General features: G+C 42.0%; 1 protein-coding gene across 2 annotated transcripts; it reads left to right on the top strand.

Annotated features, from left to right (window-relative positions):
- The first annotated feature begins 6,552 nt into the window (after positions 1-6,552).
- nme2a (NME/NM23 nucleoside diphosphate kinase 2a) lies at positions 6,553-14,233 on the top strand. 2 transcript variants are annotated; one of them, XM_014179441.1, is made up of 6 exons: positions 6,553-6,692; positions 10,328-10,430; positions 11,013-11,185; positions 12,096-12,197; positions 13,582-13,694; positions 13,930-14,233. In XM_014179441.1, exons 3-6 carry the CDS (start codon positions 11,060-11,062, stop codon positions 14,042-14,044), a joined length of 456 nt encoding a protein of 151 aa, XP_014034916.1. In that variant the 5' UTR covers positions 6,553-6,692; positions 10,328-10,430; positions 11,013-11,059; the 3' UTR covers positions 14,045-14,233. The 2 variants fall into 2 exon arrangements, with proteins under 2 accessions (XP_014034916.1, XP_045566371.1); XM_045710415.2 differs by having other exon boundaries at positions 6,565-6,692; positions 10,331-10,430.
- The last annotated feature ends 408 nt before the right edge of the window (positions 14,234-14,641 follow it).

The following is a 14,641-nucleotide window of genomic DNA, read 5'->3' on the forward strand; positions in this document are numbered from 1 at the left end:
TCATGAGTTGAATGGGAGTCAATTGCAAAATTCTGAATTGAGCCCAACCCTGCCTTCCAGGCAATCTGCAACTACCATTAGGCCAACCTTTTCCCCTGACAACTCAATATCTATACATTTCTCTCTGGGTGAATCTGTGCCATTTTCACCCTTCCTATTATGAATGGTGATGCCTCTGCTGTGGTATAGAATGATCACACACCATTACAAGCTATTACAACACAAACAACTCCCTGCTTACACACAGCGCACCACATTCTCAATGAAACATGAACTCCACATACAGAGACACGGCCATAAAAACCTTAAGCTGACACACACTTAAGTACAATTACTATACCACCTAGTCTGTCTACTCCACCTCCCCAGAGGAACTTTATAGTAGCCCCATACAACAGAAGTACAATCTGCATGCACACACACACACAGAGCAGCCTAACCAGATTTCAGGAGTTGAGTGAATAACGTTTACGATCAACAGCCGCTCCGGAATAGCTCCATATTAAAACATAGGTATTAAACAGTACCACTTGGCTGCCAAGGCTCCTAATCCTGATCTTAAACCCTGGTAAAAATAGGACTGGGTCTAACAGTCATCCAGGCAGCAGAGAGTTAGCTATCCATTCGGTGAGCGCTGTGGATTGGGGAGGCGAGGGAAGGGAAAGGCTTGGAGAGGTTCTGGCTGCTGGTGCGGTGTTCAGCTCGTGTGACAGGCCTGGCAAGCTAGTGCTTGTTAATCCATTAGACACACTGAGCTGAGAGAGAGGGAGCACATAGAAGGGGAGAGGCTGAAAGGGTGATGAATGATGAATCATGGTTTAGGGATGCATGGAGATAGGAGGGAGGACAAGACAGTGACTAGTGAAATTTCCTCACATGGTTGTGCATGCGTGCCCGAGTTCGTTTGCACTTGTGTATGAGTGTAAAGAACCAGTGAAGCATCACCCCATGTTTCTGTAGAACTACACTTCCTCCTTCCTCTACCTGTCTAATGCTCACACTAATTAACAGGGAGCTTCTCTACAAATACTTCTGCCTGCAGAAGCTGCTTTCCTTGTGTAATGGTCAGCCAGCTTGCAGAAAGAGACTGGTCTTTGTAGTAAACACTGACTGGGACACAGGCCAAGAGCTCTGGGATGAAGTAGATTCCATCTCAGAGGGAGATTTGAGTCAGTGTTGAGATTTCAAATGTTTTCATCGTAAAAAGCTTCAGGCGAGTTGCTCTAAAATTCTCAGTCCATTTTCACAGAATGAAGTTTAAGATACAGGGAGAGGAGATGAGTATGTTGATCATACACAATAAAAACGGTTCTATATAGTGCCAAATAAGGGTTGTTTGGCTTGTAACCAGAGCAGATTCCATTTTGGTGCTATATATAAAAAAATGTGAAGGTTCTATAAAGTTCATAAGGTTCTAAATGTAATCTTCATGGTGCTATAAAGAACCCTTTCCTAATGTTCTATATAGCACCAAAAAGAACGGTTTCGCTATGGTTACAACAACCCTTTTTGGGACTATATAGAACCCTTTTTGATGGTTCTTTAAAGAACCTTTATGGAGAATGGTTCTATAAACAATTTATTTTTCTCAAAAGTTTTTTGTAGATCCTTAACAAAAACCATAAACTTTTTTAATTCTGGTTAGCCATATTATATTGTTATAATTCCATTGGTGTTCTTCTTGTGTTAATTGACAAGCTTATTCAGGTGTGTAAACTGTAATAGTGGTACCCATTACATTCAGCATTACAGTAATCAAATCAAATGGTGTTGGTCACGTACACAGATTTGCAGATGTTATCGCAGGTGCAATGAAATGCTTGTGTTTCTAGCTCCAACAGTGCAGTAATACCTGGCAATAAAAAAGAATATATACACACATAATCCAGAAAATAAAAGAAATATCAGAACGAGCAATGTCAGAGACTGGACTATAAATATATATACATATAATAATAATGGTGTGTTTTGTATGTGAACATTATTAAAGTGACCAGTGTTCAATGACTCTATAGATATAGGGCAGCAGTCTCTAAGGTGCAGGGTAGAATACCAGTTGGTAGCCGACTAGAACAGTGACTAAGGCTAGTGGTGACTGTTTAACAGTCTGATGTCCTGGAGATAGAAGCTGTTTTTCAGTCTCTCGGTCCCAACGTTGATGCACCTGTACTGTCTCCATCCTTCTAGATGGTAGCAATGTGAAAAGGCTGTGGCTCAGATGGCTGAGGTCCTTAATGATCTTCTTGGCCTTTCTGTGACACCAAGTGCTGTAGATGTCCTGGAGGGCAGGCAGTGAGCCCCCAGTGATGTGTTGGGCTGACCGCATCACCCTCTGGAGAGCCCTGCAGTTGTGTACATGTAACTAAACGGGATTAAAAAAAAAACATTTATAAGATGTGATGAACATGTACTATGTTTACAGGTACATTCTTAAGTGGTGTCTGTTATAGTCTCAACATTAATGTAATTCACACCATCACCTAACTGAAGTCAGAGAGGTCAGCCAGCACCTTTTAGGTTTGAATCGGATATATAGCAGAGATGCATCTCAATAGTCTAATATGGCCTTCCTGGTTTCACCTGTCCAACTCTTTCACACCAGTGTAATGTACTTTAGGGAAGGAGATGAGAGGATGCCACATTAGACTATTGAGATGCACCCATTAGCATTCCACCAGACTACCCCAACCAGATTTGTGATCTAGGCCCATATCCACAAAGTGTCTCAGAGTAGGAGTGCTGAACTACACAGTAAAAAAGACAAAAAACAATTGCTTAATCAGTGTTATTCTGTGAGTTGGGTGGACTTCAGAAGGACAAGAATTGTATTTTATTTTATTTATTTCACCTTTATTTAACCAGGTAGGCTAGTTGAGAACAAGCTCTCATTTACAACTGCGACCTGACCAAGATAAAGCAAAGCAGTGCGACACAAACAACAACACAGAGTTACACATGGAATAAACAAACATACAGTCAATAATACAATAGAAAAGGTCTATATACAATGTGTGCAAATGAGGTAGGACAATGGAGGTAAGGCAATAAATAGGCCATAGTGGCGAAATAGTTACAATATAGCAATTAAACATTGGAGTGATAGATGTGCAGAAGAAGAGTGTGCAAGTAGAGATACTGGGGTGCAAAGGAGCAAAATAAATAAAATAAATAACAGTATGGGGATGAGGTAGTTGGATGGGCTATTTACAGATGAGCTATGTACAGGTGCAGGTGCAGTCTCCAGCTTCAGTGATTTTTGCAATTCATTCCAGTCATTGGCAGCAGAGAACTGGAAGGAAAGGCGGCCGAAGAAAGAATTGGCTTTAGGGGTGACCAGTGAAATATACCTGCTGGAGCGCGTGCTACAGGTGGGGGCTGCTATGGTGACCAGTGAGCTGAGATAAGGCGGGGCTTAACTTAGCAAAGACTTATAGATGACCTGGAGCCAGTGGGTTTGGCGACGAATATGAAGCGAGGGCCAGCCAACGAGAGCGTACAGGTCGCAGTGGTGGGTAGTATATGGGGCTTTGGTGACAAAACGGATGGCACTGTGATAGACTGCATCCAGTTTGCTGAGGAGAGTGTTGGAGGCTATTTTGGAAATGACATCGCCATAGTCAAGGATTGGTAGGATAGTTAGTTTTACGAGGGTATGTTTGGCAGCATGAGTGAAGGATGCTTTGTTGCGAAATAGGAAGCCGATTCTAGATTTAATTTTGGATTGGAGATGCTTAATGTGATTCTGGAAGGAGAGTTTACAGTCTAACCAGACACCTAGGTATTTGTAGTTGTCCACATATTCTAAATCAGAACCGTCCAGAGTAGTGATGCTGGACGGGCGGACGGGTGCGGGCAGCTAACGGTTGAAGAGCATGCATTTAGTTTTACTTGCATTTAAGAGCAGTTGGAGGCCACGGAAGGAGAGTTGTATGGCATTGAAGCTCATCTGGAGGTTAGTAAACAGTGTCCAAAGAAGAGCCAGAAGTATACAGAATGGTGTCGTCTGCATAGAGGTGGATCAGAGAATCACCAACAGCAAGAGCGACATCATTGATGTACACAGAGAAAAGAGAAGAAAAATTGAGTTAATGCGTGAATGTTTGTTGGCTCAACAAAATTCCTCACAGTTAGCTGAATGCATATTACTTGTTGAGTCGTTTTACAAATTCATGTTTGCCTTTGGAAGGCAACACTATATTTTGGTTCAGCTATATGCCCAAAAGTTGCGCAGACTCACAATCTTATTGCAGCAGGTTGCCTTAAAATTGTATGTTGAATCAACAAACTCTGCTCGAAGTGAACTGAATTTGAACAAGCTTGTTGAGTAAAATTACAAATGAATGTTTGCTCAAAACCACTCAAAACCTCACCCATCATTATCATATTTCCCAGCACGCTCAATTGCAGGTTGATTTTCAGAATTTTTTGTTCCAAGACCTGTGTTTTTCCATGTATATTGAATGTTTTTTATCCTACTAACGGTCACTTTTTATGTACTGTAGGTAGAAAGTATTGATCATTTTACTTTGGAAGCAAGAAGTGAGCCTCCACCCCTAACCTCCCATCCCATTCCCCCAATCCCACCCATCCAACATCTCTCCATCAAACCACCCACCTCCTGCCACCCCCCTTCCCTAGCAACTAGGGTTGTTTGTCAGTCACCTATTGCAGCTGCCGATAGCATCTTTGCGCAAAATAGTATGCAGCATCATCTGGATATGTATGCAACAAAAGTTCAACATTCACCTCCTGCAACCATTTCTGTCAAGCCGTCTATTAATACAGCTTGACGCATACATTCGATAAATCCAACATATGCACCACACAGAACACACTGCAACTGCCTCTGCAATGCAATGCTGCAAGGCAAACGCAGCATTTCATTGGAAATTATTATAATTCTGGTGTACCAAAATGCAAGGAGGCAGTCGGTGTGTTTGAAGCGTGAATGTACTTCTGGCATACCAAAATGCAATGAGGCTGTCGGTGTAGCCTAGCAGGCAAACCGGTTTAGCATACTAGTCTGGTGTCTGCAGTGTTGTTGCTGCATGGTGACACATCCATCATTGTGAGTGATAACGAAACTATGCCAATCCCAACAGGTCATTACAAGTATGCTTTGTACACAGCCTACTACAGACAGTAGAGTCTATCTTTTTCCCAACTCAGTTTTTGTTTATTTTCCTTGCCTGAGTACATTTTTTATTTATCTATAGTAAAATCATTATACAGATTGAGTCAAACATTTAGCCTATTACACTGATCAAAAATATAAACGCAACATGTAAAGTGTTGGACCCATGTTTCATGAACTGAAATAAAAAATCCCAGAAATGTTCCATAGCTTATTTCTTTCAAATTTTGTGCACAAATTTGTTTACAAAGCATTTGTTCTTCGCCAAAATAATCCATCCACGTGACAGGTGTGGCATATCAGGAAGCTGATTAAACAACATGATCATTACACAGGTGCACTTTGTGCTGGGAACAATAAAAGGTTTTGTCACACAACACAATGCCACAGATGTCTCAAGTTTGTAGGGAGCGTGCAATTGCCATGCTGACTGCAGGAATGTCCACCAGAGGTGTTGCCAGAGAATGTAATGTTCATTTCTCTACCATTGGAGGCCAATGTTGTTTTTGAGAATTTGGCAGTATGTCCAACCGGCCTCACAACCGCAGACCACATGGATGGCATCGTGTGGGCGAGCGATTTGCTGATGCCAATGTTGTGAACAGAGTGCCCCATGGTGGCGGTGTGTTTATGGAATGGGCAGGCATAAGCTACTGACAACAAACACAATTGTATTTTATTGATGGCAATTTGAATGCACAGAAATACTGTGACGAGATCCCGAGACCCATTGTGAGGCCCATTTTCTTTCAGGTATATGTGACCAACAGATGCTTATCTGTATTCTCAGTCATGTGAAATCCATAGACTAGGGCTGAGGGTCTGTCTCTCAACATCCCTCAGCTCTCCCTTTTCTCCACTGACACTGACCAAAAGGGGACACCGTCTTCCAGCTGATTGCAAAACTCGAGTCGCATCTCATTATTTCTGCCTCATGCACAAAATTCTGTTGTTACTCCTATGAACAGAAAAAGTGAAATATTCCTTGATATTAAAAAAGACCCAAGCCGCTAATAATAACAACAATGCAAGCCTAGATACACTTTCATACTCATTACTGCTGCAGTGCTTGTTGTAGAGCAGAGTGGAAATAGGACGAACACCCATGTTATGCCTTATAAATGTGTTGACAGTGCTGAGAAAGAACTTAAGCATGAACTCACTCATAAAAACAGCATCTCTTTGCTGTATTCGTTGACAGACTCTCTAGCCATGGTTATTTTATGCCTGTTAACAATAATGCAGACACGGTCATCTAAGCCATCTGATTGGCCAGCAGTAGGCCTAGTGCACTTGATTTGCTCTCTGGGCCTGCCGGGAAGGCAAAGTTTGCAGCTTCAGACACATGAGGGAACACTGCTCGCCACTCATGCAGTTTACTCTTTTAACCATTATATGGTTAATTTGATCCCAGCCAATCACAGTTTAGCTGTTCACGCATCTCACTCCTTGAGGTTTAGTTATAAAAAAATCTTTGACGAGATCACTTACTGAGGGTGACCATCTGAAGAGAGGCTCCCAACTTTTCTAAAACTGTTTTGTGTGCGTTCAGATACTAGTGAGTATTTGAGGTTATATCGTAATTCTATTGAAAGCCCAAGTGTTAATTGCCATTAGTAGTGTTAACTTCACCTTTATCCGTTGAGTAATGGCAGATTGCTAGACTAGCTGTTAGGCTGATATGGCTTCTCTTTGATGTTTGTATAGGTCCAAAGCCTACTATTTGGTCACATTGTTTGCCTCATGAATATTAGCTACACTGTTATTACTTAGTTGTGACATTATGTGGTTGCATGCAAATGCAGCGGCATTGCTTTGTTAGTGCTACAACTAAGTGTAATATGCTACATCATGCTAGTGTGCATGCCTTTGCCTCATGGCAGTGTGGTTGTGCTTGTAGGCACACGCGCTATTTTGTTAATCGAAGCCTGTATGTACCAGCCTGCTTGTTTAGCCCTGTTAATGGTACTGTTCGTGTCCACAGTGGTTATAGGCATTATTATTATTTCTGTATAATCACTCATTGCAGTAGCATAGCCAGTAATTAGTTGATGGGTGGGCCTGCAGAAATTTGGGTGGGCCAAAAAAGCTGAGAGACAATTTAGGATTTTTAAAGCTAATTTCCTGCAATTCTACACATTTTGCCATGAAGCAGGCAGGAATCCTGACTCTGCCACATGAGCATGCTTTAGTTTAGGAAAACTTGAACCGACCGCTGTTTGTAAAAGTTGAAACTTCTCTCTTAAGATTTTCTCTGCTGTTAGTGTTCGGTTGTATTATGTATACGTTATACTACTTAATGCTTATTACAATCAGTTGGTGTCATTTAAAGTTAATTAAATATATAATTAACTTTAAATGACACCAACTGATTGTAATAAGCATTAAGTAGTATAACGTATACATAATACAACCGAACACTAACAGCAGAGAAAATCTTAAGAGAGAAGTTTCAACTGCCTGTTTCATTACATTGGTGTCAGAAGTGGGAGTGATGTAATGAAACAGGCAGGGAGAGCTGCTCGAACACACAACCTTCTAGCAGAAAGCCCAGCCATATACTGTGCCACTAAAGCATGCTCATGTGGCAGAGTCAATATCTGCGTTTATAAGCCAGGGTCGCTGCATTATGTAAGTCTATTTGTAATATAGGCCTTACTGTATGTATTAGAGGTCGACCGATTATGATTTTTCAATGCCGATACCGATTATTGGACGATTTTTATATATATATATTTGTAATAATGACAATTACAACAATACTGAATGAACAATGAACACTTTTAGTTTAACTTAATATAATACATAAATAAAATCAATTGTCTCAAATAAATAATGAAACATGTTCAATTTGGTTTAAATAATGCAAGAACACAGTGTTGGAGAAGTAAAAGTGCAATATGTGCCATGTAAAAAAGCTAAAGTTTAAGTGCCTTGCTCAGAACATGGGAACATATGAACGCTGGTGGTTCCTTTTAACATGAGTCTCCAATATTCCCAGTTAAGAAGTTTTAGGTTGTAGTTATTATAGGACTTATAGGACTATTTCTCTCTATACCATTTGTATTTCATAAACCTTTGACTAATGGATGTTCTTATAGGCACTATAGTATTGCCAGCCTAATCTTGGGAGTTGATAGGCTAGAAGTCATAAACAGCGCTGTGCACCAGGCGGCCCAAACTGCCGCATATACCCTGACTCTGCTTGCACTGAACGCAAGAGAAGTGACACAAATTCCCTAGTTAATATTGCCTGCTAACATGAATTTCTTTTAAGTAAATATGCATGTTTAAAAAAATATACTTGTGTATTGATTTTAAGAAAGGCATTGATGTTAATGTTAGGTACATTGGTGCAACGGCGGTGCTTTTTTCATGAATTAGCTTTTGTTAAATCATCACCCGTTTGGCGAAGTTGAAGTAGGCTATGATTCGATGATAAATTAACAGGCACCGCATTGATTATATGCAACGCAGGACAAGCTAGTTAACCTAGTAATATCACCAACCATGTGTAATTAACTAGTGATTATGTTAAGATTGATTGTTTTTTATAAGATAAGTTTAATGCTAGCTAGCAACTCGTTGCAGCCACAAGGTCCTTTTGATGCTGCACTCGCGTAACAGGTGGTCAGCCTGCCACGCAGTCTCCTCGTGGATTGCAATGTAATTGGCCATAATCGGCAAACAAAAATGCAGATTACCGATTGTTATGGAAACTTGATATCGGTCATGCCGATTAATCGGTCGACCTCTAGTGTGTATATAGTCTTTATCCAATGTACTATAAATGCTCCGTATTCTCATCAGTTTATCTTTTCCTCTGTAAAACCACACCGTTACAAGATTTTCATTAAACAGCACAAACTGGATCCCTTGTTTGCGGACATATTTTTTATGGAAGATTAAGGCCAGCATTGTACAACCATCAAAATAGTTTAATAATTCACATGCACCATGGCTCGTATGAGATGGCGTGCCACAGGTGTCACAACTTTCAATGACTGTGCCCAGTGTAAAAGTGGCAATATAGCATCTCAATACTCATTAAACTGACACACACTAAGAGGCAAAGAGTAGAATCAGATAAACATTTAAATGTTATTATCTTCTAATGGCTTTCCATGAACCAGTTTGCCAGTCCCTGCCCACTGAGCACAGACGTCATTTCAACATTTAGTTTTGATCAAATCAAATTGTATTTGTCACATGCGCCGAATACAGAAGGTGTAGACCTTACCATGAAATGCTTAATTACAAGCCCTTAACCAACCATGCAGTTCAAGAAATAGAGTTAAGAAAGTATTTACTAAATAAACTAAAGTAAAAAATAAAAGTAACACAATAAAATAACAATAACGAGGCTATATACAGCGGGTACCGGTACCGAGTCAATGTGCGGGGGTACAGGTTAGTCGAGGTAATTTGTACATGTAGGTAGAGGGTAAAGTGACAATGCTTAGAAAATAAACAGCGTGTAGCAGCAGTGTAAAAACAAGGGGTGGGGGGGTGTCAATGGCCATTTGATTAATTGTTCAGCAGAAATATTTTGGGTCCTTCCTCTGACACCGCCTAATATATAGGTCCTGGATGGCAGGAAGCTTGGCCCCAGTGATGTATTGGACCGTATGCACTACCCTCTGTAGCGCCTTACGGTCAGATGCTGAGCAGTTGCCATACCAGGCGGTGATGCAACCGGTCAGGATGCTCTCGATGGTGCAGCTGTAGAACTTTTTGAGGAACTGGGGACCCATGCCAAATCTTTTCAGTCTCCTGAGGGGGAAAAGGTGTTGTCGTGCCCTCTTCACAACTTTTCTTGGTGTGTTTGGACCATTATAGTTTGTTGGGGATGTGGACACCAAGGAACTTAAAACTCTGGACCCGCTCCACTGCAGCCCCGTCGATGTTAATGGGGGTCTGTTCGGCCCTCCTTTTCCTGAAGTCCACGATCAGCTTCTTTGTCTTGCTCATATATATTTGGTTGAGTTGTCAACTAATGTGAATTAAACGTGAAATCAACAAAAAATGACATCATTGGATTTAGGTTAAAAAATGAAATCAATCCCTTACGTTGATGATCTTTTGCAAATCCATGTTGATTCAACGTCATCACATTGCTTTTTTGAATGATGTGGAAACAATGTTGATTCAACCAGTTTTTGCCCAATGGGCGCCTCCATGTGTAAAACCCAGTAGCGCTCCTGCAATCTACATTGGATTACTGAAAGCACCGCATTAGCGAAAATAACCTGCCCAGCTGCCTGTCAGTCACTAACCCGGAGGCTCAGTTGTCAAGGTATAGTAAAACCATTGTAGCTATAGTATAGTCTACCTGTTTGTGACCTATTTAACTGATATGATATGTCTATATCTTACTGGGATAGACCTAGTTGGAACCTTGTTTCATTTATATTTGGGATATTTAGTCGTTTAAATACACATAGTGCTGTGGTATTTTATTACATTTTATTTGCTCAGTGTTGCTAGAAAATGTGTTGGAACAAATCATCCACTAAGGTGATTTTGATGCGGGTGATTAGGTAGATTACATTCTGGCAGCGGGTCAAAGACGCCACAGAGCATGACAGTTGTCAGGCTTCAAATGCGAAGGCAGAGGGGTTACCTTGCTAAGGGGGGTCCAGTGTGCACAGTGTCATTGGCTCCGTTTATGGGATTGTCCCATGATGGGAGTCGGGGGGCCTCGGCACCGCGACCCCAAGCTGAATGTGCCAAATGTGCATAACGTTTTCTTATAGTCGGTGCAATTCGCCTCTCTCTCTCTTTTCTATCCTCTCTCTCTTCCATCCCCTTGATCTCTTAACCCCCTCCTTCCCTCTCTTTCTCTCTCATATCACACACCTCCTCTGTCACTGTGTAGCTTTCTCCCTCTTCTCTCTGTTCCTTATCTTCTATCCTCATCGCGCCATGTCGAACGAGGAGCGGACTTTCATTGCCATCAAGCCAGATGGAGTTCAGAGGAGGCTTGTTGGAGAAATCATCAAGAGATTTGAGCTAAAGGGCTTCAAAATGGTGGGGATGAAATTCGTCCAGGTACGTCATTCTACTAACTGGAATCTCTGTTATTTTATATGTAGGCTGTAGTCCTATGCACTTTCAGCGCATTACTAGACCAAATGGTATAGCCAATAAGTAGGACTGAATGGCAGGCCTGTCTCTTATGTAAACAGGCTATCTGACATCTTTTCTAAATAAGCACACAAATCGTCTAAGCAATAACTGCCAATACACATTGTTTGGGCATACAGTGCAGTACAGTGGGGCCTCATCTAGTCCTTGAGGTAGGTCCTAGTGAGCAGATTAGCTTGCTGGCTTTTCTTAACCACATGTATGTTTAGCATAGGTCTCCTGATCCTGTCTGCGTTGGTCTGTGGCCAAAGAGGGCTGCCTGTGACCTACGAACCCAGGGATCAGAAGTGCCCACCAATAATAGTCACTGTTTGCAATGGGCTGTTTAAAGGTTAAACACATGCACTCAACGGTTACCTAGTTATAAACTCTGACTTCATGTGATTGATGCTATATACACTATAGCAGAGTGTATCCAGATTTAGGCTATAGCTTTATGAAACCCTTGTTTTGTTAAGACATGACTGTTACAGGATCCTTTACTCCACAGGAGGTCGGTGGCACCTTAATTGGGGAGGACGGGCTCGTGGTAATGGCTGGTGCGGAATAGGTGGAATGGTATCAAATACATCAAACACATGGTTTCCATGTGTTCGATAGCATTCCATCAGCTCCGTTCCAGCCATTATGATGAACTGTCCTCACCTCAGCAGCCTCCACTGTTTTACTTCTGCTATTCTACCACTGGTGTTCAACATGGCCCGCTGTATTTTGCTGTGATCTGCCTCTTGTGTGTCTATGGTTATATGGATTATTGATCGTTTATTGATGGTTCTGACTGCCTGTGGTGTTATGTTGTGTCTGACTAACCCAGGCCCCGGAGTCTCTGCTGAGGGAGCACTACGCTGACCTGGAGGACAGACCGTTCTTCCCAGGCCTCGTTAGCTACATGACCTCAGGACCAGTGGTGGCCATGGTAGGAGAGACTTTCCTTGTGTTCATAGACAAGTGGTCTGGTTTCTCCTTCAAGAACACAGAAAAGCCTGCACACTGTAAAATGCTTCTAATACCATTTCACCGTGCATGCATTCACTACCTGTACCACTGTCAGAGACTCCGGATCATACAACTCTCCTTCCGTGGCCTCCAACTGCTCTTAAATGCAAGTAAAACTAAATACATGCTCTTCAACCGATCGCTGCTCGCACCTGCCCGCCCGTCCAGCATCACTACTCTGGACGGTTCTGACTTAGAATATGTGGACAACTACAAATACCTAGGTGTCTGGTTAGACTGTAAACTCTCCTTCCAGACTCACATTAAACATCTCCAATCTAGAATCGGCTTCCTATTTCGCAACAAAGCATCCTTCACTCATGCTGCCAAACATACCCTCGTAAAACTGACCATCCTACCAATCCTCGACTTTGGCGATGTCATTTACAAAATAGCCTCCAACACTCTACTCAACAAATTGGATGCAGTCTATCATAGTGCTTTCCATTTTGTCACCAAAGCCCCATATACTACCCACCACTGCGACCTGTATGCTCTCGTTGGCTGGCCCTCGCTTCATACTCGTCACTAAACTCACTGGCTCCAGGTCATCTACAAGTCTCTGCTAGGTAAAGCCCCGCCTTATCTCAGCTCACCCGTAGCACGCGCTCCAGCAGGTACATCTCACTGGTCACCCCCAAAGCCAATTCTTCCTTTAGCCGCCTCTCCTTCCAGTTCTCTGCTGCCAATGACTGGCACGAACTGCAAAAATCTCTGAAGCTGGAGACTCTTACCTCCCTCACTAGCTTTAAGCACCAGCTGTAAGAGCAGCTCACAGATCACTGCACCTGTACATAGCTCATCTGTAAATAGCCCATCCAATCTACCTCATCCCAATACTGTATTTATTTATTTATCTTGCTCCTTTGCACCCCAGTATCTCAACTTGCACATTCATCTTCTGCACATCCTACCATTCCAGTGTTTAATTGCTATATTGTAATTACTTTGCCACCATGGCCTATTTATTGCCTTACCTCTCTTATCCTACCTCATTTGCACATGTTGTATATAGATTTTTCTACTGTATTATTGATTGTATGTTTGTTTATTCCATGTGCAACTCTGTGTTGTTGTATGTGTCGAACTGCTTTGCTTTATCTTGCAAATGAGAACTTGTTCTCAACTAGCCTACCTGGTTAAAGGTGAAAAAAAAATGAAAAAATTGCTTTGAGCCGCAAGGCTTCAACATATTCACATTAGTGCTCGTATTTTGAAATATATTTCACTGCTGTGCATCGAAATGGAAGATCATAAAGAATACTTGGTTAGTACAGTGCTATCCATCTGTGTGTGGGTGCCAGGTGTGGGAAGGGTTCAACGTGGTGAAGACAGGCAGAGTAATGCTGGGAGAGACCAACCCTGCAGACTCCAAACCCGGAACCATCCGAGGGGACTACTGCATCCAAGTGGGCAGGTGAAAATTCATCGCACCACACGACTGCACATGATACAATGAGAAAATAAAGCAGCGTTTAGTTACACACAACAGATAACACACAAAAGCATTTACTAAGTAAATGTGTGTTTATTACAAAACCTCTGCATCGGTGATCATTGACATCACTTGGACAACTCCAGTACTTGGTAAACTCTATCCAGACACTAATTATCCCATCGTTAAGTCTCCATCTTTCTTCCCTTGTTTTCAGGAACATCATCCATGGCAGTGACTCAATAGAGAGTGCCAACACAGAGATCAACCTGTGGTTCAAACCTGAGGAGCTTTGTAGCTACACTAGCTGCTCCACCAGCTGGCTTTACTGATCTAGGATCAGTTTACCATCCACAAACCCTAACCATTAGGACTAGGAGGGGGAATGTAAAACTGGCCTTAGATCAGAGACAACTTCATCCTACTCTAGCTGGCGACTGAGGACCATTTACTAGGGTAAATGTGTGTTTGACTGCCTGTTTTGTTCAACTGAGCTTTCCAATAAAAAAAACTCACAACCACATCTTTTTTCTTGTTGCTAGGGGTTGCCAAAATCTGGTAACCTTACCAAAATTCCCAGGTTTTCCAGAAATCCTGGTTGGAGGATTCTGGATTTCTTGCTTATTCCTTCGTGATTCAGGGAAAGTTCCAACCGTGTTTTGTAGACACCAGGGATTTTATTTGATCTACCTCACATCATGAAAACCCTTTTCTTTCAACAGCCACTCAGTGCACTGCTCTTGACCTGACATGGCCTACGGTAGGTTGATAGGGTTTATTGCATCAACGTCAAAGTCTTGTGGGCCTCAGTCCTGCTGACCACATTGATAGTTCAAACATTAGCAGGCCTGGCCAGGTCACTGCCAACATTAAGAGGGATTAGCCAGCGCCATAATCTTAGGTTGGGATTAACTGTGGATCTGCTGCCT

This window comes from Salmo salar, chromosome 28 (assembly GCF_965601325.2).
Source record: "Salmo salar chromosome 28, fSalSal1, whole genome shotgun sequence".
In the NCBI taxonomy this organism is placed as follows: domain Eukaryota; kingdom Metazoa; phylum Chordata; class Actinopteri; order Salmoniformes; family Salmonidae; genus Salmo; species Salmo salar.